At 38.0% G+C, this 26,321-nt stretch overlaps 1 protein-coding gene across 4 annotated transcripts in view; it reads right to left on the reverse strand.

Annotated features, from left to right (window-relative positions):
• The window catches only part of DCLK1 (doublecortin like kinase 1), a 233,325-nt gene that overhangs the window by 59,815 nt on the left and 147,189 nt on the right, over window positions 1-26,321 (reverse strand). For 3 of the 4 annotated variants that reach the window (XM_059466638.1, XM_059466639.1, XM_059466641.1), the window contains exons 5-6: window positions 17,768-17,884; window positions 4,957-5,051 (exon numbers count right to left, since the gene is read on the reverse strand). In XM_059466638.1, coding sequence (XP_059322621.1) covers window positions 4,957-5,051; window positions 17,768-17,884 — 212 coding nt within the window. Of the gene's footprint in view, window positions 1-4,956; window positions 5,052-6,007; window positions 6,166-17,767; window positions 17,885-26,321 lie in introns of those variants that run through there. The other variant, XM_059466640.1, reaches the window with a different exon arrangement.

Raw genomic sequence — 26,321 nt, forward strand, 5'->3', positions numbered from 1 at the left:
TGCACGGAATGAAAGCTCAAAAAAGAGAAGTGGTAGAGGACAGGGCACCGTTTTTTAAAGGTGATTTAAGCATATCTGACGGTTCAGAGGGGGCTCTGACTGGGCAGAGCCCAGCATATCTCATAGCCATTCTCTGATATCTTAAAGATGTTTGGGGGGATTCTTTCCATATAGAACATATGAACAAATTGCAACAAAAGATCCCTGTAAGACAAAGTACAAGAAAAACATGAGAATGGGAAAGCTGATGGAGTCAGCTTTTGGGTTGACCTTGAATGGATTTGTTTTGCTTTTTTTTTAACTACAGTAAGATAACCGAGAGAATAAATGAACAAATCTGAAAGCTATACTACTAAAAAGGACCAGCTAAATGGAATGCTTCACAAATTTCCAACTGTGATCTCAATAAACAATGCAAATTCATATTTTACTTGTAGGCATGATATAAAACAGATTTAAGTACCTTAAAGGGGGGTTGATAACCTAGAATGCTTATTCTGTGTGTATTCTGCCAATTGGCATCTATACACACACATTACAAGACATTAGACTGGCAGAGTGAAAAGAGATCTTAGATACATTTCTATTATGTTGCAAACAATCTAGACAAGACAACAATTTTAAACAGACATCTTATTCTGAATACTAACTAGCTAGTTAATTATTAAAATGTCTTTTGAGAATATGCAGTTTGGGAATTTCTAATACATAGTACAGGAAAAAAGAATCTTTGTATTTTCTAGAGAGGGTAACACCCCAAAATTTTGAATACTATCTCCCAGATGACTGCTCTTGCTTCTGAATATTAAAAAAACTAAAAATTATGCATTTAGAACTAACAAATAAGGTATTTCTGAATTTTAATATTTAGAGAATATTTTTGCACTTCTTTTCATAACTCTATGATTGCTTTAAAGCAAAATCATTCACCAGATTTCAGTGTCATTTTCTCTGCTATTTACCTGTTTTTAAATACTCGAAAGTCTTAAAAAGTTTTCCTTTCTGAAAGAATTTTTCTTACCCATAAATAGCCAGAGACCTGTGTGTGTTGAAATTATGAGGAGAATCTATTTATTATTTTGCATAGATTTATAAGAAGACAAAAATTGCTGAATGAATCAGACTTCTTGGCTACATACAACTCAAAAAATTCATATATAGATAGAATTGAGCCTGTCTAATCAGTCAAGAAGTACCTTAAAACTAACTCTTTTTTATTCTGTAGGTTGCAACCTCTAAGAACACAGAAAAAAATACTTAAGTTATTTTCTAAATGCCATGTCACCATTTCCGAGTCTGCATAGTTAACTGCACTCTGTTGAAGTAGTAACTATATGTGTGGATAACACAGTAACTCCACTTTAATCTGTTATTTCAAACCTGAATTTCAAATGTATTAATCCTCTGGGAAAAAAACTCCAAAACTTAATTATGTTCATAGCAATTTAAAACCCAGAATCTTAATTTCCTATTTAAGAATAAAGCAATGATTAAACTGCATGAAAGAGTAACTACAGCACACAGCCTGCTAGTTAAAATATTCAGAAGCTGAAAATTGGTTGACAGTTAGCTAAGATAGCTGATAAATTGTTCCTAGCTCACTTTCAACTTCGTGAATTACACCCATGAAATCAATCTTTCAAATCTTACTTTCTTCAAATATAGACTGAGTTTCGCAGAAGATTATAAAAATATAACTTTCACTGACTTCTGAATTTCTGGAAACAACTCAGCCAACATACATATGCAAATGAAAAAGGATACATTTTATCTTTTTTGTATTTTGGCTTTTGAGGGTACAAAATTTTACCTGTAGGGTTACAAGAGTACTGTTTTCCTGAGTATGTACCACAAGACAGTAAGCATATAATAGTATGTAAGGCCACATTTTTGGCCTTATTCACATCAATCAAAAGCCTTCCTTCAAAGGCCAGAATTCATTTTTTAAAAACATGAGTGATGAAATGTCAGTAAGTAAAAAGATTAAATCCTATATTAAGCTGCCTAATGCACTCCACAGGTCTTTACTATTCCCAGGAAGAAATCCCCACCTTTGTGGAAGTATCTTGCTTTGGTGCCTCTGGATTCAAAAGCCTGACCTCCTCTCAGGTGTACTTCCAGGAAAAACACTGGCAGCCTGCCTAGAACCCCTGGGCATTATGATGTCCCAAGCCTACAACTCCCTCACAGCCATGGATAGGGATGCTGAAGAGCTGATTGATTCGCGAACCAGGCGAGGCTAGAGGAAATGTTCCTATCACCTTCCAGACCCAGCACCTACCACGGGCACCCCATGTACCTGATGCCATGAGAGAACAGGAACTCCTGTAACTCTAACTGCACAGAGAGAGGCACAAAACACCACAAATTACAGAGCTGAGCTGGTGTCCCCAGGACCCAGCATCTTATTTCAGTTCTAAAGCAGTAGCTCCCTCAAACTGCAGGTAAAGAGAGAAAGACAGAGCAGTGAGAAAACCAGCCACCACCTTCAACTCCAGCTCACAGCTACAGCAGCCAACACTCTTCCTCCAGGACAGGAAGAGGTCATCTCTCAACACAGGGGACAAGATGGGAACTGAAATCCATCTCTTCTCCCTTGTATGTCTACCACAAGATACCAGCACTTCAGCAATCTCCTAGGGAATAAACCTCACCCTGCTACTGGCTTGTCAGCACTGTAGCTGAAGCCACTGAAGACAGAACAAAATATTTTGGGTTTAAATTTGGTTCATGGCAATATGGTACATAAAATGACCTCTCTAGGTGAAATTTAAATAAAAAGACACAAAAATCTGTACTAAGACTAAACAGAACACAATTTATATTGCTAACAAGGAAATTATGATTTTCAAGCACTGCTTAATGCCTTATTTATTCATTGGAATACACATTATAACTTTTAATGACACAATCATATGTTTTTACACTGAACTTCTAACTCATTCACTTCACAAGCTAAACATGAAAGCAGATGAAGTAAATTCTCAGACTGAGTGTTAAGTTTCCATCCCTGAACTTCTGAGTTGATTTTGTAATCGAAATAATGTTATTGCAATGCATTTTACACGATTGCAATCTATCTTTACATGAATATATTCCATGTTTCATCAGGTAAAAAAAATAAATCTGTCTAAAATAAAGCCAGACAAGCATGAAAGGTCCCCTACAGAAGTCACGAGGACTGAATATGAATATTGGAGAGGGGAATTCATCTCACTAACAATCTTAGTCTTATCTATCCTGTAGTACACTTCAATATTTATTTTCTCTACAGTTAGCAGTCTGATTTTGTTACTGCTACATAGCACTTTGCATCCATAATACTGCCACTCGGTGATCCTATTACACTTACACATAAAAAGAGGCCCATCTGCTCTCCTCCTCACATTTGAAAGTCAGAAATCTTGTGCCTAGAAAACCTCTTGTGTCTAATGGTGCTGATCACATGGCTCCCACTCACCCATCCACAAACGTTAGCAGAAAAACATTTCTTCACTGTGGAGAGCAAAGCTTCAGTGGTGAGAAGAAAGTTTAGGAAAGTTACCAATGAAAAGAGACAGCCTTACTGCAAATGCAAATCCAATGTAAACTGGTATCATCCATCTAAACAGACGCCCTCACATCACCAATGTATAATTCATTTGGAAGACTCTTTGTTCCCTCTCCAGTGACTTATTAATGATTCATTAATAAGCCTTGAGAGCAAGAACAAACAGGTGGGGAAGACATTGCATTCAAGAAGATTTTAGCACCAGCTTACCCGCTGGAAGTTACATCCTTCCTCTCTGTGTACCGGATGATGAAAACCATGACACTACCCCGAGGCTCCGAGCTGCTGCTCACTGGCTGTCCCTACACTGCAAGATCACAGTCAGCCCTGAGTCTGTAAACAAGTCATGGCAGAAACCGATAGCTGTATCCCAGATGGAGGGAAGACTTGGACATGCACCATTCCTCAGCTCCCTGGCATACATCAGATGTGAAGAAGGGTCTGCAGGCTAGAAGGGAATCGTGTCATGCTATAGCTATTCCTGATCTGGGTATCTGGGTAATCAGGTCTGCACTAGCTCCTAAAGTCAAGCACTGCCAATTTTGTACAAAATCCCCTTATTTTGAGAGACAGAAATTGTATCTTTGTTTAAAAACTGAAAAGGCAGAAAAAGCATGTGTTCGAACTCTGTTTATAAACAAGTCTGAGATACAGATTACTGCCTCAGGGATGCTTTCATTGAGAACTGACCACAGTTAAGAAAACAGCAGAAAATACATAGACATCTGTCTTATTTCTTTTAAACAGATAAAATTAATTCTATCAGCATGTGGAGCTTTTTGGTTGAATGAGTAATATTTTATCAGAGAGTTACAGCAGTAACGTGGGCATTAGCTTAGTTCTGGATGCTTAGGAATACTGTAGATTCCTCCATACAGGATAACTAGGGGGAACCTACAGCTACTATCAACTCTCATCCAGGAAAGTGATGGACACGTGCCTTGGTGCTGATAGTATCTTCACTGCACAAGGCTGTGATATCACAGCTAAATTCCACAGTGCATTCTTTCACCTTGCTTCAAAATCAAAGCAGTCTGTAGGTTGTGCAAGTGACAATGCCCACAGCAAGTTAGGAACAAAAGAGATTTCTTTGACATTTTCTTTCAGTTGTGAAATATTTAGAAAAAGAAAGTAAAACAAACAAAAAGTTTTGTGAAAAAAGAGAAAAAAACTCTGTTTTTTTCCCCTAAGGATAAACCAGTTCTCAGCATACTTAGCATTTTGACAGACACAGAACAGTTGTATTCCACTTCAGGGTGTTTTACAAACACAAGGATTGTAGCCAGGCTCTTCCACCCTACAGCTCTACATACACACAAGGGATCAGAAGGGAGAAGGCTATTGGATAATGGCTATGCTGGATTCTCCCCAGCCATGCTCAGAAATCAGTTTCCTTATTTCCTTACCCTCTGTTTCCGTAGGCTTCCTGGGCTGGTGGGAGATGGGCTTGGAGACTTCCCAGAGCGGGGAGTAGAAAGTTGGCTACCAGGGGTTCCATTCACTAAAAGGACAAGAAATTGAAATAAATGAATACAAGGCATTATTAAGGGAAAAAAAAATTAAATCAACATTTTTCTTAAATCTTTGTTGAACAGAATTATTTGCTTTTGCTTAATGCTTGAAACATTAAATAAGGTAATTCAAAAAATAATTATTTCCTTAGATTTTTGGCTCATGAAGGAATTTTTTTACACAGGGTGAAAGCAAATAATGATAAAACCTGAAAAGACTTTAGTCAATGGCAGAGAACATGATAATGTTTTCTTAAACTGTATTGTTCCTGTACTTTACTGAAAGTAAAATACTGCCATTACTGAAAGTAATGGGGAACAAGGTGCTTTTTTAACCTTAAAAGACAAAATATATAAACCTTTTCATTCCATTTAACTATGGCTTGAAGTGCTGCCCACTAAAAATAAAACACAGTATTGCTTGCAAGAACAAATCAGCTGCCTGCTTTTCACTTTTTGAGTGAGGACTCAACCATTTGAAGAGATTTTTGCAATACTATCTGACCCAAACAGCACCTCAGACTTAACCCAGAAGGGCTTTCTGGAGGCAAATGAATTGGATATAACTCCACCGGTCTGACTTAGAGGAAAGCAGCACTCTCTCAAACAAGCAAGTTTCTTCACATATGTCAGTGCCTATCTTTATAGAAGCATCTTCACATGCACATGACATTATCCAATAAATTAACAAAACAATGCCAGCAGAGGACAGAATTCTACTACAAAGTAATCACACGAGAGGCTATCAATAATAATCACACTGAAGCACTGACAGAAACACTACAAAGCGTTATCACATATACATGTAAATACTCTTCAACAAGCAACTGTTCTATCAGAGTCTACATTTGTAAGTGCTAGGACAAAAAGAACAATCAGATTCCTAGATTCTGAATCTTAGGAGAATATCTGCATACTAAGGATATCAACAAGGTATTTGACTTACCTTCTATGAGTTCTAACATGGACAAAATCTGACTGTTTAACCTGATAAGAGCAAGCAGCAAAATTCCTGCTCTGTACTAAGCCAAGCTGTAGCCAAACTGAGAAGCAATGGGATTAGTTAAGGATAGCTGGGGCTGCTCACAGAGTGAGCTGAATGCGATGCAGGATTCATAAGCAGAAGCCTTTTCTGCGTAAGGCTGACGTCTTCAGAGCAGCAGTGGGAGGTGCAGGTGCTGTCTTAGGGCTACATCAAAGGTGTCAATTAAGCATAATGCTGCTGCTTCACAACGCTGCTGAGCCACCGCAACCCCCACTCGCTTTCCATGGAGCCCCGAAAGCCTGAGCAATTTTATATGCTGTGCACTGAATCATAATGAGGTGCCTTTGGGGGCAATGTAGCAAGTGACTCATCCGAAAATCAAAATGACAATAACTCGTGTAAAAACTTGGCTGACTGGCAATCTAGCAAATGCTAATTCCTTTGGATAATACACTAGGCATTTTTAAAAGATTCTTCTTACTTTTTGCATAATGCATTGTTCTTACTGGCTAATACTGGGCCCACACATTACAATGAAGAAATATGTATACCTACCACACCACACACATCAATAAAACACATTATACTGCATGATAAAGGACCATCACTCAATAGCACTTAGGTGCTATGAGTGATCCAATCTCAACATCACTTTGTGCAAGGCATTGTTTAGAGTACAGGTGCAATATATTTGCATAACTATAGAAAAAACAAGATGCTGTAATTGGATTTAAATAGGCTGGTTTTATAGATAAACATTCCACTCATCCAGGCTTCTAAATATCTTTATACAGAGGACAATGATTTGCACATATCAGCACTCATTCAAATTTTGTAGTAAGTGTAGGGAAACAAACATGCTTATGTATGTTCATACACTATTCAGCAAAACAGCCACAGATCTGTCCAATGGTGGCTAAAATCAAGTTTTATTACTGATATCACTGAAATAATTTAGGAAAAGAGCAAGATGAGATGAATTAAAATCAGAATCTCAAACTTGTAAAGTTGTAAAATGCATCTTCTAAACACCTATGGCATAGTTTGGAAATCAACATTAAACTCCTACTATTCACACAGAGCTAGTCCTCGAGACTGCTCAATAACAGGTCTAGTGCTCTGCCTTCTCTTTAAACCAAGAAGATACTCTTAGGTCTTATTATCATAACCAAATTGAAGATAACATATACATTTCAATACACCTTGTAGCACTAGGCACTGGTTCCTGTTCTTAATAGATTGACTCCTTCCCCATAACTTCCAACAATAGCTTTTTTTAGAATTACTAGAGCAATGACTCTGTCCTGAAGACAAAAACTTGAGGCTACCAAGTGGAACCAGACAAACAGTTGCAATAGTGTATTTAACTATCCACATATTTCTGTATTGATGTATATTATGTATGTTAATGAGCATCTATTTAGGATGAGAAAACATAGTATTACCATAAATCCTAAAAATTTCTTACTTGTCACTATCAGAGTATCCAGAGTGCTGAAACTAAGTTTGAATGATCTCTTCAACTGTGCCTTTAAAAAGGAAAATCATGGTAGTTGCGCTTATTTTGACCATGTAACATGTGAAATCAACAGCACAATTAATGAATTGAGGCCCTCAGCAGATTTAAGTGAAATTTTCTCACCTCCTTACCCATATCCAAAATACAAAGGTGCCTGTACATAAAACATGCACCAGGATTTTTGAGAGCTCACAAGGACTCCCTATAGAGAGCTGATTAGGAAACTCCAGAGATGGCAATTAGCTCTGGAGATGAAATTCCTTTTACCAATCTTTACATACCTATTGTATTGGCTTCTACATCTGAAGTAGTTTTCTTGACTTTATTTTAACTAAGTTGCTGTCACAACAGAAGTTGTATCATCCTGAAGCTATCATCTAAACCTGACCTGATGAACAATCTACTAGGAGCCTCCACTGCAATGTAAACTTCCAAAGCTATACAAGATGAATCCTTCTGGATGCTCTACATACCTGGAGATATACACTGCTATTACTGTTATTATATTACCCTTAGTACTGATATTATTAATATAATCCTTAAGACAGACATTGCAACAGGACAGAAATGGTAATTTCTGATATTTTCCCAGTACATTCCAGGGGCCCTCCTTTTATAGCTTTTTGTTTATGGCTTCCTGTGCTTATGAGTCATTAGACTGAATTTGCAAATAGAGGTGATATTAGGTGCTGTGTAGCAGGAAGAGACTGCAGTGATTCTGACCCCCTTCCTGAACTCCATTTACAATCATTACACCACTCTTACATAAGCTGCTCATTACCAGAAAACATATCAACAAATATGTGAATAAAAGCTATAAGATTTAATAATACTGCATTCCTGATGACTAAATTGCCCTAAAATCCATTTCTAGGTGGAATGCATTTTTGTTGGAAACTGCATTTCTATCCAGTATCTGCTCTACATTTCTCACTGACTGATACAGCACATGTTCCTAGAGGGAACCTTGATGTAGATAAAGACATAGGAAATTGGTAAATCACTGCAGTGATTGATCATTTTATTGAGTGAAGCAAGAGGCTTCTTGTCACTTTTATTCATAAAATGGCAAGGGTCACAGATTCAGTTTAACACACAGCGCCCTCCCATCACCTTAAGAAGAAGATTTATCAGTTCAAAATTTCACCAGTGAAATATGTATCAAAAAGCTGTAACAATACCAAAATTATTGTGGCTGCTCAGAGCAGATGTATGCAACTGCTTGGCTGTGAACCCCTTTTCTCACTGTCCTCTCTTGCTGAGGAAGTGCAACAGAGCAAGAACCTGTCTTTGTACTTGCTTTTCCAGCACCTGGCACACACGTGAGGATGGAGAAACCCATAAAATAGAACATTAAAGCTGGATACCAGCATCTACTGAGATAAATGCAAAATAGGTTTTCATACGATAATATAAATAATAAATGAGAATATTTATTAATAATACTACGATAATAAACTAATGAAAATGCTGCAAGTAAAAAGTACTTTGATGGCATTCCAAAAAATAAACTTTGATAGGGCATATTTTCATTAAGTAATAGAAACAAAAAGCAGGAAAAAATTAATTCAAGCATTGAGTGCCAGTCTGAGAAGCCACAAATAAAATCAGTAAAATCAGTCTCCTATAGAGTTGCCTATGGATGTGCAAGCATATTGCACTTTATAAAACACACAGAGATAACTTGGTGCGTTTAAAAAAGAGGTTTGCCAAACACAAAAGTGTGTGTGAAGAAGAAAGAGGACACTAAGGGAAAAGAACAGTGCAGGCTTTTTTTTGCAGCCACAACTTATGAATAGGAAAGTTCAGCTAAAAAATTATTTTCACAAGTCACAACATGTGTAGGTCATATTCAGCAACTGTTAGGAGATAATGTGAGATTACTATTTGACCTTGCTGCAATTACTTCTGTAGTTTTTCACTGTCCTTTCCAAAACAAAATTTTTGTCTCGGTAAGATTATGTAGTTAGAAGATATTTAGGAAATAAACCATATCTTGCCTTTTTGTCCATTCTGCTTTTGTATTTTACTTTTGTACATGTTGTCATTTTTGTCTTAACAAGACAAAAGACAGTGTGCACAGAGCACCACATTAGGCAAGTGCCCTCAGTATGACTCCCTGAAGAAGACAAGGCTTTAGAGGTTCTACCTTAGCATGCAGTTGGTTGAGAAAAAAGCCCAGATACTGCATTCATTTCAACTGGTGCTAAACTGTCCTTTTTATTTTCAATCTTTTGTAGAGTTTATGTCAAAAAGTTAAGCAGATAAGAGTAGAACATCCCTTTGCCACTGAAGACAAGGCCTGACAGACCCACACAGAACTTTCACCTGATCAACAGATTAACAGATCAGAAATGTCAGCAGAAAGGATCACCTACAGGTCAGGTATACATTCCCCATCCCAGCAGGCACCAATATACCAGTCCTTGTTAGTCCCTGGTACCCGTGGCAGCCACACAGTGTAGCCCAAGCTGTGCAGAGCTCAGCAGGGACTGTAAACCTCACACAGGCACGTCCACCTCAACCCAGTCACCTATGTCTGCACTAGCAAGCAGAGAAGTGCTGCAGACACACAGATACAGAAGGCATATCTTATATCTCAGAAGAAAGGGGATTGCCTAGAAAATGCAGTTCCCTGGTATCCACCAGTATTTGTTGTTTCCTCCAGTCTCAGAAGCTCAGTGCCTCTCGGGGTTTTTTTTCCTCCCCACTTCAGCTGATATCTATGAAACTGTCTGCTAATTTAATGTAGTACTAATCAGGAGAACATCTATGTGCACATAAGTTTTTATGAAAATCTGTCTTTTGGACTGTTTTGCCTAACTAGAAAGATGAGGATTCTCAAATCAGTCTGTTTGAACAGAGTGCAATTTCTGAGCACGTTCCTTCATTTAGCATTTCACTTTTCATCCTTTAAGCGGGTTAAACTTTTCAACATAACCAAATTGACTTCTCTTATCAACCCTTGTTTTTGTTACTGAGTATAGAATTATGAAAATTAAGTTTTCACTGATTAGTATCAAAGATAAACATCATAAATAAAAAATTAAAAAGAAGCCAAGATCAAAGCAAAAATCATCTGGAAATCCCTGGGTCTGCAGTATGACTCCATCACTCCCATGGGTGTGTGCTCTTGCCTTTAGGAAATTTTTGCTTCGGCATATTTATCATAAAATCAGTCAGCTAAGTACCTTATGAATAGGAAAGTTCAGCTAAAAAATTATAACAGTGAATGTAACAGTGTGAATGAAGACAATATGATGTCATGCTTTTTCCTTTGGGATACAAAAGACCTTCTGGAGTCAGGTGGTTGAAGGAGGGCTGCTTCTGGATAAGAGCCTAAGGTTGAACCACCAGACTAAATGAAAACATACCCTAATGCAGAGGAACACCTCTACTTCCTTTTCTTTTTTTTTTTTTTTTTAAACATGCAGAGAAAAGTACAAGCATCTGACCTAGGAATGGCTTCCATAAGATCCTATTTCCATATCCACTTTTTCTTTAGGGAGCATCTACAGTTTTGATTAGGCTTTAATTTAATATGCAGTTTCACAATTTCTTTACTCAGGTACAATTTAAGAAAGAACCTCACACAGTCTTTGGTAACATGACCTACTCCATCCATTCCTCACTACGTTCCCTTTGACATTTGGAATAGGCACATATCAACCCAGGTATTCTTGAAATAGTCACCTGTCACACTGAATAACCCAAACTCCTAAATAACTTTTTAAAACCAAACTTTAACACCTGAATTGATATTGTAAATAAGATTTCAAGCATCTGACATATTCTGAGTGATAACTTGAGGGAAACAGGAAGGGAGAAAAAAGTGAGAAGGAAACAATTTTGAAGAAGGTGGTCAAACTGGAAAAAAAAAAAAAAAAGTAGCTACTTTTGTTGAGAGTAAGTCCTGAAAATTAGAGCTGGAGAGCTGGAATTTCAGAAGGTAAACCAGAGTTCACCCAAATGCAGCATCTTTCCTTAATTTAATGGACCAAGGGTACAGTAATTCCAGTTATCTCATGCTGTTCTTGATTTGATTAAAAATAGAGATGATGAAGACGTCAGTATTGCTGCTTTCTTTGAATCTATTACCTCTTCACCCACACTGAAGCTGCCGCCAATGGTGTTAAATGGCAGCTGGACAGAAGCCACCAGCTACTGAATAGCCATCAGACATTCATAATTTTTGGTCACCAGCAATGGGCTGATACCCAGTCTCACCAAAATTAAATGTCTCTTTTATTATGCCCTTTCCCAAATATTATTTGATGTCAACAAAACCACATCAAAGTGGTTTACAGGCTTTAAGAAGACATCAGAAAAATTAAATAGAGATAGGATTATCTATTGTCCTTGGAATCAGACATCAGCCTTCTGCCTACTCAGGAGGTCACACTATCTTTTCTCTGCTTCTCTTCTTTGCCTTGTTCCATGCTTCTCTTCTCTATTTAGACTGAAAACCTTTTGAAGCAGACAATACCTCAAATGGATTTGTAAAAAGGCAGAAAGCAATCCTCCTGCAGAGAGATTTCTGTCTGGTGGTATTGTTTTGAAACACTGTCAGATGTAAATAACAAACTGAAGAAAACATAATAACGGAGAAGTCAGCCCTTACACAGATCTTCCTAGCTTACTTGTACTCTTGGAAGAAAACATTATTCTGTGTTTTTATATAAAAATAGGATGCATCTGTTCTCAGGAGCCAGGAAGGCTATCAGGAAAATATAAGTGCATTAAACATATGCTCTGTTACAAAAAAAAAAATAAAGTGAAAAAACAAAGATGGAAAAAAGGTGAACACCACCTATGTAAAGGCATACATGCCTTTGAAATATGCCAAAAAATGGTGTAAAGGCAGATGCAGTCCTTTTGCTCACTGCAGATTGCATAGCTCAAAAAACAACAGTGAGTGCGTGTTTCTCACAGACGGATACATTTTATTGTGCCCTCAGCTAACCAGAGCACAGACTTGAACCTTTGTGGCCCTGATCACTTTTGCAGCCTCTGGTTTCATTAAGGGTCTTTCCCTGCAACCCTGCAGCCTGATTTCCCATCACAGATTCCCCACTTAGCCCTGTGCTGCCATTGCAGTGTGTTCTAGAACCTGTGAGATGGTGTTTCTCATCCTCTTATTCCCATGATGTTATTCCCATAGTCATGTATCTGCAAAGCCTGAAAGTGCTGTTGTGGTAGGTTCTGTATAGAGCTTTCAGCCAAGGAGGCTGTCTTTAGGGGCAGCAGAGGGCAAAAAGCACCTGCAAAGGGTGAAAGTCATCTAAGAGCATTGCAATCGTTATTAAGAGTCCTTTTTCCCCAGTAGCAGATGAGACAATGAGGGAGATGGTTTTCCAGGACAGTGGGTGATGGCTCCCCAGGGAGAGGGGACATTTAGGGTCCTTTGCCTGCTCCTCACAGAGTCAGCGGTCTCTACAACAAGGTGAGACTGAAATGGAAAGCAAGGGCCTTTAAGCAGAATTTCCCCCAAAATAATTTAACATTACTGAGTTTATCTTCAAAGCACTGGTTTTGGTAAAATATTGTTGTTCCAGACTTACAGATACAAAAACAAGACACAGAAAAACAACAAATGACCAATCCCTCCATGTAAGTCCTTTGATTTCTGTAAGCAACTTCAGATGTTATTGGGATGAATTTGAAGAAGTTTATCACCCCAAACTACCATTTGCTCAGAAAAATGAACTCATGGACTTCATCCAATTAATAAATCGTTAGTGTAAGCCAAAGTCTGGCTTAATTCATTGACTACCTGAAATTCTGTGTCAAAGAAGGGAAACAGTTGTTGAGGATGGCATTTAAGTGCCTAAACCAGAATAGATTGTCTACGTGTCTTAGCCTTGTTTATACATTTATTTCTCTAATAATGGGAAAATGGCCCAAGATTTTGCCTTCATTAACTCCAAAAATGATGATCTAAATCAGCTATGCTGTTGAATACCTGCATTAAAGACTATACCATACTACAGATGCATACACAAAAGAATAAAAGTTAACTCAAGGATGTCTCTTCATTCGACAATTTTACCAGTTTTAATATCTAACTTTAAGATTTGAATATTTTTTTAACATAGTCTTTGTCTATAGAACTTTCCTTTTTTGGCCCATGTAATTATCCATGTGTATTTTCTTGATATGAACATTAATTTAAGTCTGAAGCAGAAATATGATCCTTTTGTGCAATTAGAATGTGCAGACTTCTCAAAGTGCAGCAAGAATCAAAAAGAAACAAAAGGAATTGAATTCTTTCTAATTAGCAACACGCTCTTTTCCATTCACCTCTCTCAGCTTTTTGTCAAGGGTACACTACCTAGTGTGCTTTCTGTTTCCCTTTATCCCTCCTTCTTCCAACTTTGTTCTGAGACAAAATTCTTCAGAAAATGATACACCGTTAACTTTTTGTAATATGTATGTATTGTCTTTGATCAGAACAAAGAACCTACTCTTCTTCTTATTTTCCCTGTTTATTGCTAATGCAAGAAAAATCTCTAAAAGTAGTTTAGAGTTTAACTGAAAGCAGTTTAACAACATACAATAAAAATACACGTACATACACTTAGCAGTAAAAACATGACAACAAAAGCATAACTTCCAGCTATGCACAAGTCATTCAGGAGCTTCTCTAGTACTGAGATATTTAATGTAGACCTCATGGAAAAAAATTATCAGCTCATATGTGTGCTAGACAGCAATTTCTCTATTCTGCTTCTGTCACAGGTACACAGAATTCCAAGAAACAAGCAGCAATTTTATGCTTGCTGGGTGGCAGAAAAGTGAAATCTCTCCATTCTGCATTTCATGGGAGAATGTTGGGTTTTGTCTAAAACCATTGTCCTCTTTCTTTCTACTACTGTTTTTTAAAAATGCAATGTCTAATATAAAATTGCATTTTTAGAAAATCATTGACTAGTTTTAGCTTTATGTGTTTTAAAAGCAATTCTTGATAGCAAGTGCTTAGTACAATATTGTTTCCTTGTTTGAAAGTAATACTGATCTAAGTACTCATGTATGTAAGGTTAGAAATAGGCTTATTGTAATGTTCACAAAATTTGACCTACTTGCAAAAAGCAGAGATACATCCAAATCAGAGCTGTTCCCCTAACTAAAAATAAATTCTATAGAAACATTTTCAGTTGTTTATCCTTTTTAAGCTTAACAAATTTAAAATCGAATAGGACAGAACATAACAGAATAAAATAGAATAGTTCCATTGGAAGGTTCCTACAACAACCATCTAGTCCAACTGCCTGACCAACTCAGGGCTGATCAAAACTTCAGCACATTTAGGTGAGAAGTGGAGCTTCACAATAGAGTGGCTTTGGTGAGCACCTGTCATCCAAGCAACCACACAGTATTTCTTGGTAAAGGAATGCTTCCTAGCTATAGAATCATTGAGTAGTTTAGACCAGAGAAGACCTTTAGGATCATCAAATCCAACTGTTAATCCAGCATTGCCAAGTCTACCACTAAACCATATCCCTCAGTGCCATGTCTACAAATCTTTTAAATATCTCCACGGATGCTGACTCAACCACTTCCCTGGGCAGCCTGTTCCAATGCTTGATAAAGCTCTCAAAAAGAAATGCTTCCCCAATGTCCAGTCTAAACCTTCCCTACTTCCCTGCAGCTTTGAACCATTCCAATGTGCCTTGTCACTGAATACCAGAAAGAAGAGCTCAGCACCTTCATCTCCACATCTCCTCCTCAGGAAGCCGTAGAAAGCAATTAGGTCATTCCTCAGCCCTTTTCTCACAACAAGACAAGCCCAAAGTCCTTAGCTGCTCCCTATAGGACATACCTTCCAGCCCTTTCATCACTTTTGTTGCCCACTTCTGGACCCTTTCCCATCATTTGTAAGCTGTGGTGCCCAGAACTGTACACAGTGCTCAAGGTGAGGCCACACCAACCCTGAACACATCCTGGTGATCCCCTCTTTCACCTGGCTGGTGGAGCTGTGTTTGACACACCCTAGGTTGCAGTTTGCTCTCCTGGTTACCAGGGCACATCGCTGACTTGTAACGAGCCAGCTGCCAACCAGCATTCCCAGATCCCTTCTGCACAGCTGCTCTCCAGCCACTCCTCTCCCAGCTTACACTCGTGCCTGGCATTACTCCATCCCAGGTGCAGAATTTGGTATTTGTTCTTCTTAAACTCCATCCCATTAATCATTGCCCAATCTCCAACCTACCTAGATCCCTTTGCAAAGCATCTTGTTCCTTCAGAGTCCTCAGCACCTCCAAGTTTGTCATCATCCTCAAAATTTTTACTGGCACTTTCACCTCCTCTATCCAGAACATTATTAAAAATATTGAACAAAACTGGTCCTAGACCTGAACCCTGAAGAAATGCTGCTGGTGACAAACTAACATGTGCTTACTTCCTATAAATATATTTTCAGAGAAATGTTTAAGATGGTTACATCTGTCATCAGCACAGCACCATCCAAAATAGTTTGCATTTTTAATATTTTCACTACACTGTTTCACTTCTTGCTATAAATGTAATGATATATTAATTATTGCTGTTGTATTGTAAAAACATTCCCATTTTTCCATAGGCTGTAAAATAATCTCCTGATCTTTTGAAGTATGTAATATATTCTGCTCAGACATTTACAGAAGTGGACTGCAAGAAGCTAAGATTTCCTCACCTAGACTTCCCCGGAACCTTTAAGTAAAAAGAATATTATTTCTTTCAGGACCAAAACTAACATGGTATCAGATATTCAACACAGAAAAAAATGTTGCTAGTCCCATAGAAACCCCATAGATTCGGTATTATTCACTTATTTCACATAGAAATGAGCATACACAGTTCAATGTTTATTATCTCTACTCACAAATTCATTAGGAAAAAAACCTCAGAGTCTGTAACATTCACACACTAAACAGGACTGCCCTTAAATTTAACTCTGTTCCACCTAGCTACAAAGAAAGTAACTTAACATATTTATGAAAGAGTTACTCTGGACTTGTTCCTCACAACTGATATTTTATCCCAATACCTCTATTCAGGTTTGTGTATCTCAGCTGTTCTCTAGGATGTGTAAGAGGCAAATTGCCTCCCAGCCCTGCTACCTACATCTACACATCTGTCCCTCATTGTGTCTCTCCCACTTTCCTCCTTCCCAGAGCAAGATCTTTTTTTCTCATCTTTGTCTTTTTGTAAAAGAAAAAAAAAGTTCAAGTTGGTCTATCTCTACCCTCTTTGAAACCAGCACCGGGCCATTCTGATCACCACTTCCCCACAGAGACCTTATGGTGCTGGATGCAGGTTTCAGGATGCCACTTGCTTTCCTCTTGGCAGAAGACTGAGGCAAAAAGGGAGGTGGCTTCCAGACTGCTCTAATGTTTGCTTCTTGCAAAATCTGTATTCACAAGCAATGCTGCAAATGCTTGAATGGGTCTACTCAAATGGCTCACACCAAGGATTATTCATACCTTCAGGCACCAGTACTGGAAATCTAATTCACTTTTTGGTTTATTTATTTTTTCTGCTAGGGAAAAAATGCAGGGCTGAAAAACTCATCAGCTATCTAGTGGGAGCTACTGCAAAGGCAGCCAAAGCAAGGCCCTTCAGACAGAACTTTCGAAAGTTTTTTACTGTGTCTTCTCCAGCCTGTATCACTGGTTTGTTAGGTCAATTCTGACATTTCTTCCTCAGCTATCTTTGCACCTCACATTAACATCTGTAACTGCATTCTTTCTCTGCCCTGCCCAATATCCTCAATACCCTCATGATCTTTAATAAATCCTTTCCTCACTCCCTCAGAAACAAAACTAAAAAAGATTACAAAATTACCCTTTCAGCAACACAGCTCTTACGCTCCATAACTTGGGCTACTTTTTGGATTTTTCTCATTCAGTTCCTAGTATAAAGACTACCATACATCTTTTTTCCTCTGTGTTTAGGTATTGGAAGCAAAAATATGCTTGAAAAAATGAAGTGAATTGAACCACTGTAATGCCAGAGTATGATTTATAAGATGATGAAGCTTTATTCTGTATTGGGAAGACACTTGACCTCAGATGTCACTGAGAAAACCACACGAATTTTCAGTATCAACTATTTTATACATTCAATGTTTTTCCACAGAAATGTGGAATTATTTTAAGTGCGTTGCCCATTCTGTTGGAACAGAATGGTTGCTGTTGCGAAGAAAGACTGTTTGCTTGCTTTACCTGAGCTAGTAGAAGCAGGAGACTTGCTGCGTCGGGATGGGCCTGGGCTCTTGGTGGTGCTCCTACGTGAACTCGAAGCTATTTTAGTATAGGAAGTGGATTTCACCACCCGACATTCTAGAAGACAAAGAAACAGCATAAGTTAGCAATTAAGAAAGCCAGCAAGATTCTGTAACAGAAAGAATATTGAGAAGTGAAAACATTTAGCCCACGCTTGTTTCCATTCACCTTGAGTTTTATGAGAAAGTATAAAATCTGTATAAATGGCTCCATTAAAATCCAAGTACAGTACGTACCATATCCCAGACAAAGAACTGCTGCAGTAATCCAGACTTTTAAATTCCATGGTTACTGCAGGTACTTAGGACAGCTTAATTTAACTGTGCTGAGACTACTCATAAAATTTATTTGCTTTTGAAGATTTCAGTACAAGTAATGCAGCCATTTTTTGTAAACAATCCAGATGCAATGTAAGCATCTTTGTCAGCCGAGGCAGTCTCCTCTAGAAAAACCGGAAGTCTTCGTTTCTGTATCAATATGTTACAATTGAACACGATGACGCAATTGTCTTCCACCGATGAAAGGTTTGAAGAAAATAAAGCAGGTTTGTTGCTCCTGCTTAATCCTCTGGTGAGCAATAGCCCACATTGTGTAGCACACACAATTCATCACAGGTGAGGGAAACGGCACTGCTCGCTCATAAGAGACATCAGTAAAATCAATGAAGAGGCGAAATTACCCTCCCACTCGAGAACACTACAAGATGTTCAGGTTAGAGTTTATGTACACCCACACAGATCTGTAGGCATCCTTGCATTACGACTGCAAAATGGTTCTTGGCCTGGGGATGAAAGAACTTATTGTGCATAGCACTGATGTCTTGCACTCCTAATGGATACTAGATTAATCATCAGACATATTACACAGTTGGGAAAAAAAATCCACTTCTTAGTCAGTACACAATTAAAACTCTGCAGCAATGTTTACACTGTCTTCACCTGACAATGTCAGTACACTTCACTTGTTTAAAAATACATCAGTAAACATTTAGTTCTGTACCAGACCTGTTTCCTATTTTATTCCCATGGTTAAAGTTCCTCAACAAAGGTTAAGAGAAGTAAACAAGAGCTTTTTCTTCCTAGTCAGAAAATACCGTGTACAAGCTTGCACATTATTTAGTCTTCACAGATCAGTGGAGCCTGTAACATAGTTTAGACAGATTAGAGAACAAAGAAATAAAATTGAGCATAACTAATTAACTTAAATATATACACCCGAGAATGATGTAATGAAATTTATTTCTCTTGGCTGCCCTAACTGTTTGTCTTTCATCAAGCTGTTCAAGGAAATAGAAGCAAGAACTGATGCGTTACTGAGTGAAACATCCAGCACAGGTGAGAGCTGAGAGGAACAGAGAAATGCCTTGATCTTCCCAAAGAAGCTTTTCTTACCAAACTCTCCACATTCCTAATGCCCAAAAGTAGCTAATTTCTTTCTCTTGACATTTTTTTGTGATTCATTGATGACTTCTCTTGTTTTATACCTAACAGTGGAAATGGAGAAAAACATTTACTCTATGAGGAAATTATCTACTGAAAACAGGTGGAATCAGATGAAAGCTTTCAATTAGGTGCCATTAGGTAACTACAGCAGGAATCTTACATTGATTTATTGCCATAAACAGCTACTCCAGAAATTATATACAAAGCAAATGTAAGCAGGTTCTTTATCTGCCTGTAAACAAAAATGCAAAATTTTCAAACATCTAACAGCCTGTTAAAACTGTGATGTAATCCTAGTGTGGTGCTCATTCACAGGAGACAGTCAGGAAGGGGAACTGCATATTCCAATGGTCAAAAAACAACAATAAATAAGTAAATAAAGCAGAATGCTTCAACCAAGTGAAACTCATTAGAATATATCATTTGCTTCGTTGAAGAACTTAAGAATCCATGAAGAAAACAGCTACTTTATGCAATATGTAAAAAGCTCTCCTCTTTCCAGCATGTAAAAACAATTATCTACATACCTCTCCCACAATTCATACTAAAGCCTAACTCTTATTTTAATACAAGTATTAATACTCATTCAGGTTCTCTCAATACCTTAAAAACACCCAGTCTTAAATATGTTATCACAGAGATATTATCACCGTATCTAACTGGGTCAGACTTGGCCAGCAATGGGTCTGTCCTGGAGCCAGCTGGCATTGGCTCTGCCAGACATGGGGGAAGCTGCTGGTAACTCCTCACAGAAGCCACCCCTGTAGCCTCTCCCACCTCCAAAACGTGGCCATGCAAACACAGTTCATTTGCAAATCATCCTGAGGGGCACTTACAGACCCTGACCTGTGAGTAACCCCACACAAATGGCATACTGCCCTAAGAGGAAGTCACCTCTTGCAGATAAACAATCTCTCTCCATAGGAAACACAAATGACCATATGATAATCCAAGAAATGTACAAGCATCACAGGATCATAGGATAATCCAGTTGAGACATGAGAAATTCCTAGTCCAGTTTCCTGCTCAAAGCTTGAAGCAGCTTTATATTCATAGTCCTGGATGACTTGGGGGACACTTCAACCCACTTGGGGCATACACAGCGCAGGAGGATCTTGGAGAACATCGGTAGCAACCTCCCATTCCAAGTGACAGAAAAAAACAGTAAGAAGAGATGCTCTGCTCACTCTCACAAAAAAAGGGAAGACTCTGGGACTGTGCAGGCAGAAGGCAGCCTTGGCTGCAGTGACCATGATAGGAGAGTTCAGTACTGTGAAGGGATTGGAGGGCAAAATGCAAGATCACAGTTCTGGACTTCAGATAAGCAGACTTGGGACTCTTCACATATCTGCTTGGAAGAGTCCCATTGGATAAGACCCGGAGAGAAGACGGACCCAAGAGAGCTAAGGAATATTAAAAGATCACCTTCAAATTCCACAACAGTCCATCTCAACAAGCAGGGAGATGTTTAAAAATGCCAGGAGGCTTGCATGGATGAACATGTTGCTGTTGACCAAATTTAAACATAAAAATGAAGCATAAAATAGGTGGAAGCAGGGACAGGTAACCTGGGAGGTATATAGTCCCAGCATGCAGACACAGTTAGGAAAGCTGAAATCCAATTAGAATTGAATCTGATGAGAGACATCAAGAGCAATAAAAAGTGTTTCTTTACACACAAAGGGAACAAAAGGAAGACTACAGAAAATGCACACCCATGAAACAGGGCCCCAGTGTATGAGATAGGGCACCAATGACACAGAATGTGGAAAAAGCTAAAGTATTGAATGGCTTCTTTGCCTGTCTTCACTATCAAGCCAAACCTTCAGGAATCCCAGGTCCTAGAAGCAGCATGAAAGTCTGGAGAAAGGTAAAACTATTCTGGGTGGAAGAAGATCAGATTAGAGAATACTTAAGCAAAACTGACACATGTAGGTCCATGGGACCTGACAGGATGCACCCTGCAGGTGCTGATGGAGTTGGATGATGTCATTGTGAAGTCACTCAATAGTCTTTGAATGATAGTGATGATTGGGATAGCCATTTGAAGACCCAGCAGATCTCACTCCTATCTTCAAGAATACCCAGGGAAATACAGAAATCAGCCTCACATCAGTCCCTGGGAAAGAGACAGATAAATGAATCATGAAAATAATTTCAAGGCACATTAAGGACAAGAAAACCATCAAAAGCAATCATCATGGATTCACTAACAGGAAGCCATGCTCAACCAATTTGATACCTCTGCAACGCAATGACCAGCTTGGCAGATTCAGGGATAGCAGTGGATATTGTCTACCAGGACTCCAGTGAGGCTGGCGTCTCAGACATTTTTCTTTATATCCAGTCTAAAACTTTTGTTTCAATTCGTATCTATCACCACTCACCCTCTTATCAAGCATCACTGTGAAGAGCCTGACTCCACCACCTTGATGGAGAAGAGATGCTGCCCCTCTGACATTGGAGGCTATTGGCAGGTACCCCTGAAGCAATTTCCTTTTTCACACTGAAAAACCCCAGCTCCCTCAGCCTCTCCTCACACAGCAAAAGCTCCAGCTACCCCAAATGATAGTCCTTCTCTAATTGCCTCCAGTTTAATGATGTCTCCTTTGAACTGGGAAGCTTTAAGGTAGACACAGCATTCCAGATGCAGCATCACGTGCTAGGTAGAGTCAGTTCCCTGTCTCTACTGAGTCCTATTTAATCTATGTCACAGAAATACCATCTTTTTTTCCTATTTTTCTATTTGTTTAAACCCTTTTGAGCTCAATTATCAACTTCTTTGGCACAATTTTCTTGTTCCTCTCAAAAATAATTCACAGGCTGTGAAATTTTAAAAGGTCACAGTTCAAATAAGCATATATTCTCTTTAAGGTAAACTTGTCAAGTGCCATCTTTTCTATGGGTTTATGAGTTTATTCTTAAAGGACATGAGCTATGGTATGGCCTGTGGAGAGCCATGTAGGAAAGCCTTCAGTACTGCACACAGCAGGCTCAAGAAACACATGCTTTCAAAGACTAGGTCAGGACTAGTTCCAGAGTCTAAAAGGACTTCCAGTCATGGGCAGAGTGTACCCAGGCTGCTTGTTTTAAATAGGTCTCAGATCCCAGGAACAGTTTATGCATGCAATTCTGTTGTCACATTTAGTTTGTAAAGTAAAATTTTACTGCAGGCAAAGATCCCACTCAGTAACCACACAACCACTGCTTGTTCCTCTAAGACATTACCATAATTTGCCTGTTGCTGTAGGAAAGCTCTGTGTGTATAGAGAAAACAAAAGAAAAATGCATGTTTTATTGAAACTGTGTTTTCTACACCGAATCTAAACTGGTGAGCAAATTAATACATACCTTCTCCTCATTAACAGTATTTGGATTACTTTGCAAGTACTATAACAGAAGAGTGTTTTTCCCCCAATTTTCTTTTGATGCCAAAACTGTATCAGAAATAGACCTGAACTCCTGACAGAAGGGACAACTGCCTTTCTCACTCATGTGGGCATGGCATTCCCAGCCAAGAAGAAACACCAAGTGTTTCTATATTATGTTCAGTAAGGAAAGAAATGTTTCATGAAACCCCAGTCCTTCCTCTCACCACTGACTGACTGAGATTAAAGGAACAAAATGATGACACCCATGGTAATGCAAGACAAAAGAAGGTCAACTTTACAGTTTGAACTTTACAGACTTTATTGTTTTCCAACTCAAAATATTATACAAATAAGAATGATTTTCCAGTGAAAACATCTTGCAATAAGATATTCTATTGTATAACTACACACAAAGTTATAAAGTAGGAGAGAGAAGTACAGACTAACAGCAGCAAGGCTAAAAATGTAACACCGCAGTCCCTTTATTTTATGGAATATTACCACAGAGTTCTGAGGCCTTCTTGCACATTAACAATAGGGCTGAGGAAAAAAAAGAGAAAATACCCCAAGGTTACAATCTGACATAATTAAGACTGTAGGGACAAGATAAGAAAAATAGAGTTACTGTGATTGTACAGTGGTGTCAATCAGCAACAGCAACTGTCAGAATCAGGGGGGAAGCCCAACAGACATACTTGTGAGCTCTTGACTCTTCCTGCTGCAAAATGGATAAAATGAGGTAAGCATAAAGTAAATAAAGGATGCTAACACACGGAAGGAATCACAATGCCTGCAGTCTCCAGCCCCATGATGTTTCATTTCCAAAATGTTACATTAGCTTCTACGCTCATTAGATTTTACAATGGCAAAAAAGCAGCCGAGAGTAACTAATCTGCAATAAATGTGTCATAAAATGAAAAAGCTTAATGTGCTTCTAGAGAAGACTGTGAAAAGTTATTTAAATTACCAGGAGATCAAAAAGGCTTACTTGTCAGCAACTCAGAAGTTGACTGTATGGCCTTCATGAGTTCTTTCTGGGCAAAAATATCACTCTCTGCTGTGTTTTGCTTTTCTTTGAGGTCTGTGTGTTGGGAATAGATTTTATATTTTCAGTATCCCTGCCAATCTGTTTCTCTAAGACGAGAACATTTAACTTGGTTTCAGCAACAGCTGTATCCTGCAGATAAGCAAGGGGAGAGGATCAGGGATGTCTGTGGTTGTTGGTAAGCCACTTTGCTGTAAGCTCCAGGCTGCTGCCTTTTACCACTGCTTAAAGACATTAGCGTCACCAGCAATGTCCTCAGGCCAATCAATGGATCATTACCCCAAATGCAGTACCAATTTCAGTTTTTAATGTTAATGGCAATTTGTCCCATGCTGCTAATTCTTAATGCAGCTAATAAGATTTTACTTTTCAGCTGTATTCATGCCTTCAATTAATGCCAGTAATCTTCTGTTTGCAGAACTAAGTTTCACTCTCTTCAGCAAGAGCCTCTTGTCTAGTGGCATTGATACACACTGCAATTCACCCTACCCAAGTGATCAATCACTGGCAGCTATGACTTGCAATTACAACATGTTCAAAAGGGTAACTATCATGCAGTTTCCAAAAATGAAAGGGATATAGAGCATTTCACAGAGGTTTAAGTAATTTCTAAGTTTCTACCGTCATGGTTGTGCCTGCTTCAATTTTTTTCCTGCATGTCTTCCTGTTCAATGCGTTCCTGAACACATTGCAGATGCGGGTGGACAGCGATGTATGTGTAGAATGCAAAATCCTTAAGTTTGATCCCATGCTCTAAGCTCTATGTCACTGTAAATGCATAGGGTTTTGAGACATTGGATCTTCTGATTTGATTTCTTACCAGTAATTGGTCTTCCACACATGATAAAGATTAGGAATTCTACTTTACTGTGTGCCAAATGCTTGTGGAAGCAATTACCTAAATCTCCTTTTTTTTCTGCAAAGAAATATTCTTTGATTGGGGTATAAAATACAGAAACAGCTAGATTTTCTTTAATGTGAAAAATCATTCTCCAAATTTGAAACTGGGGTAAGTATATACAGTAAAGTACAAACTATTAAAGCCATCTATGACTTATTACACATCAAGAAAATAGAGAATCTTGAAAGATCTCAGGAACACAAATCGCTTAACCATAGCTAAGAATGTTTTCAGATATATGCACTACTCCAAAAATACCTCATTGAGACATAAGACATTAGAAATACATTATCACTACTAGTATTATTACAACTACATAATATGTGATATTATCACTAATATATTATTCTACTCTAATGTATAATCTTCAGATTCTGAATTCAAATGTTTCTAAATTCACTGAAGACTAAATATTTACCAGAAGAGGTAAACAGATTTACATATAAATCAAAATGTTTCTTCAAGTATTTCCAATTCTTTCTCTGAACATGTTCCTGTCTTAAGGACACTGTTGGGAGGATAAACTCATCTAATGCTAGATAAAAATATGATGAATTATGAACTATTCACTCCACAGTCCTTCTACAATGAAACAATGGATGTTCAATGGAACATTTTTCAGTGTTCATTTCTATGACCTATCTTAGGAACCTGTAAGTTAGAAAGGATGAATCCTATGAATTATCAGATATTCATGAATTATCAGATACAAATTTTATGTTTTCATTTTTGGTGAAAATACCCTAATTAGAAGCAGTATCTCTGGACTAGTAAGAAAGACCTATAGGCTTTTTTACTTAATACAAACAATAACAAAAGATTTTGCTGTAATTTGTAATTTTACTGTGTATGAGTAGATTTTATCTCCCCACCTTCTCCAAGTCCTAACCTTTTTGTCAGATTCATCTCACACAAAGCTCCACATTAATATTTTGTCTACAAAAACAACGTTATGTTAAATATTGCTTTACATCAGAAAAGAAATCTTCTATCATGAAAGATTCCAGCCCACAGCAGTGGAAAAAAAAGGATTGAAAAAACAGTTTTCATCACTGCAACAGCTTTTCTGATGAGGCACAATATCTAATTATTTTCGAGTTCTGCATTTTTAGGCAGAAAAAACTAGAATACTTCTTAAAAACCTGCTTGTCTCAGTGAATCTGAAATACTTCTGATTGAATTAGTGTGAATGAACTTGCATAAAATATTAATTTAAAATATTAAAATATTAATTTCTGAAATAAAATATTAATTTCTGAAATTAAAACGGGACTATCGGAAACTGTTTTATGATACCTGAAGACTGAGTTGAAATAAGAGTTTTGTCATTAGCTAAAACATACCTCTAGCACATATTCTCTTTGACATCTCGACACATACTCTGTTTCACTTCCAGAGATTTTAATTATCACTGTTTGCTCAATATTCTTCAGCCAATATTTTCCAATACAGATACAAATGTTCATTAGTTTGCCCTTGTGTTCAGCACCCCTTCCCTACACCTCTGCAGATGTACCATGCTAGCTGCAGTGACCAAAATTTCACAAATATCACTACTTTTAACTGGAAATGTTTAAGATGGCACAACTAATTGCAACTGCAACCACCTGTGCTATTTTTATTTATGGCCACAGCATTATTCTTCATGAAACAAAGAAATGTGGCATGCCTTTGCTTATGGCTTTCCTTTTCTTTCTGTGACAAAAGCTTGTTTACTGGACATATAGTATATCAA

The sequence above is a fragment of the Ammospiza nelsoni genome, chromosome 2 (assembly GCF_027579445.1).
Source record: "Ammospiza nelsoni isolate bAmmNel1 chromosome 2, bAmmNel1.pri, whole genome shotgun sequence".
NCBI classification, from domain to species: Eukaryota; Metazoa; Chordata; class Aves; order Passeriformes; family Passerellidae; genus Ammospiza; species Ammospiza nelsoni.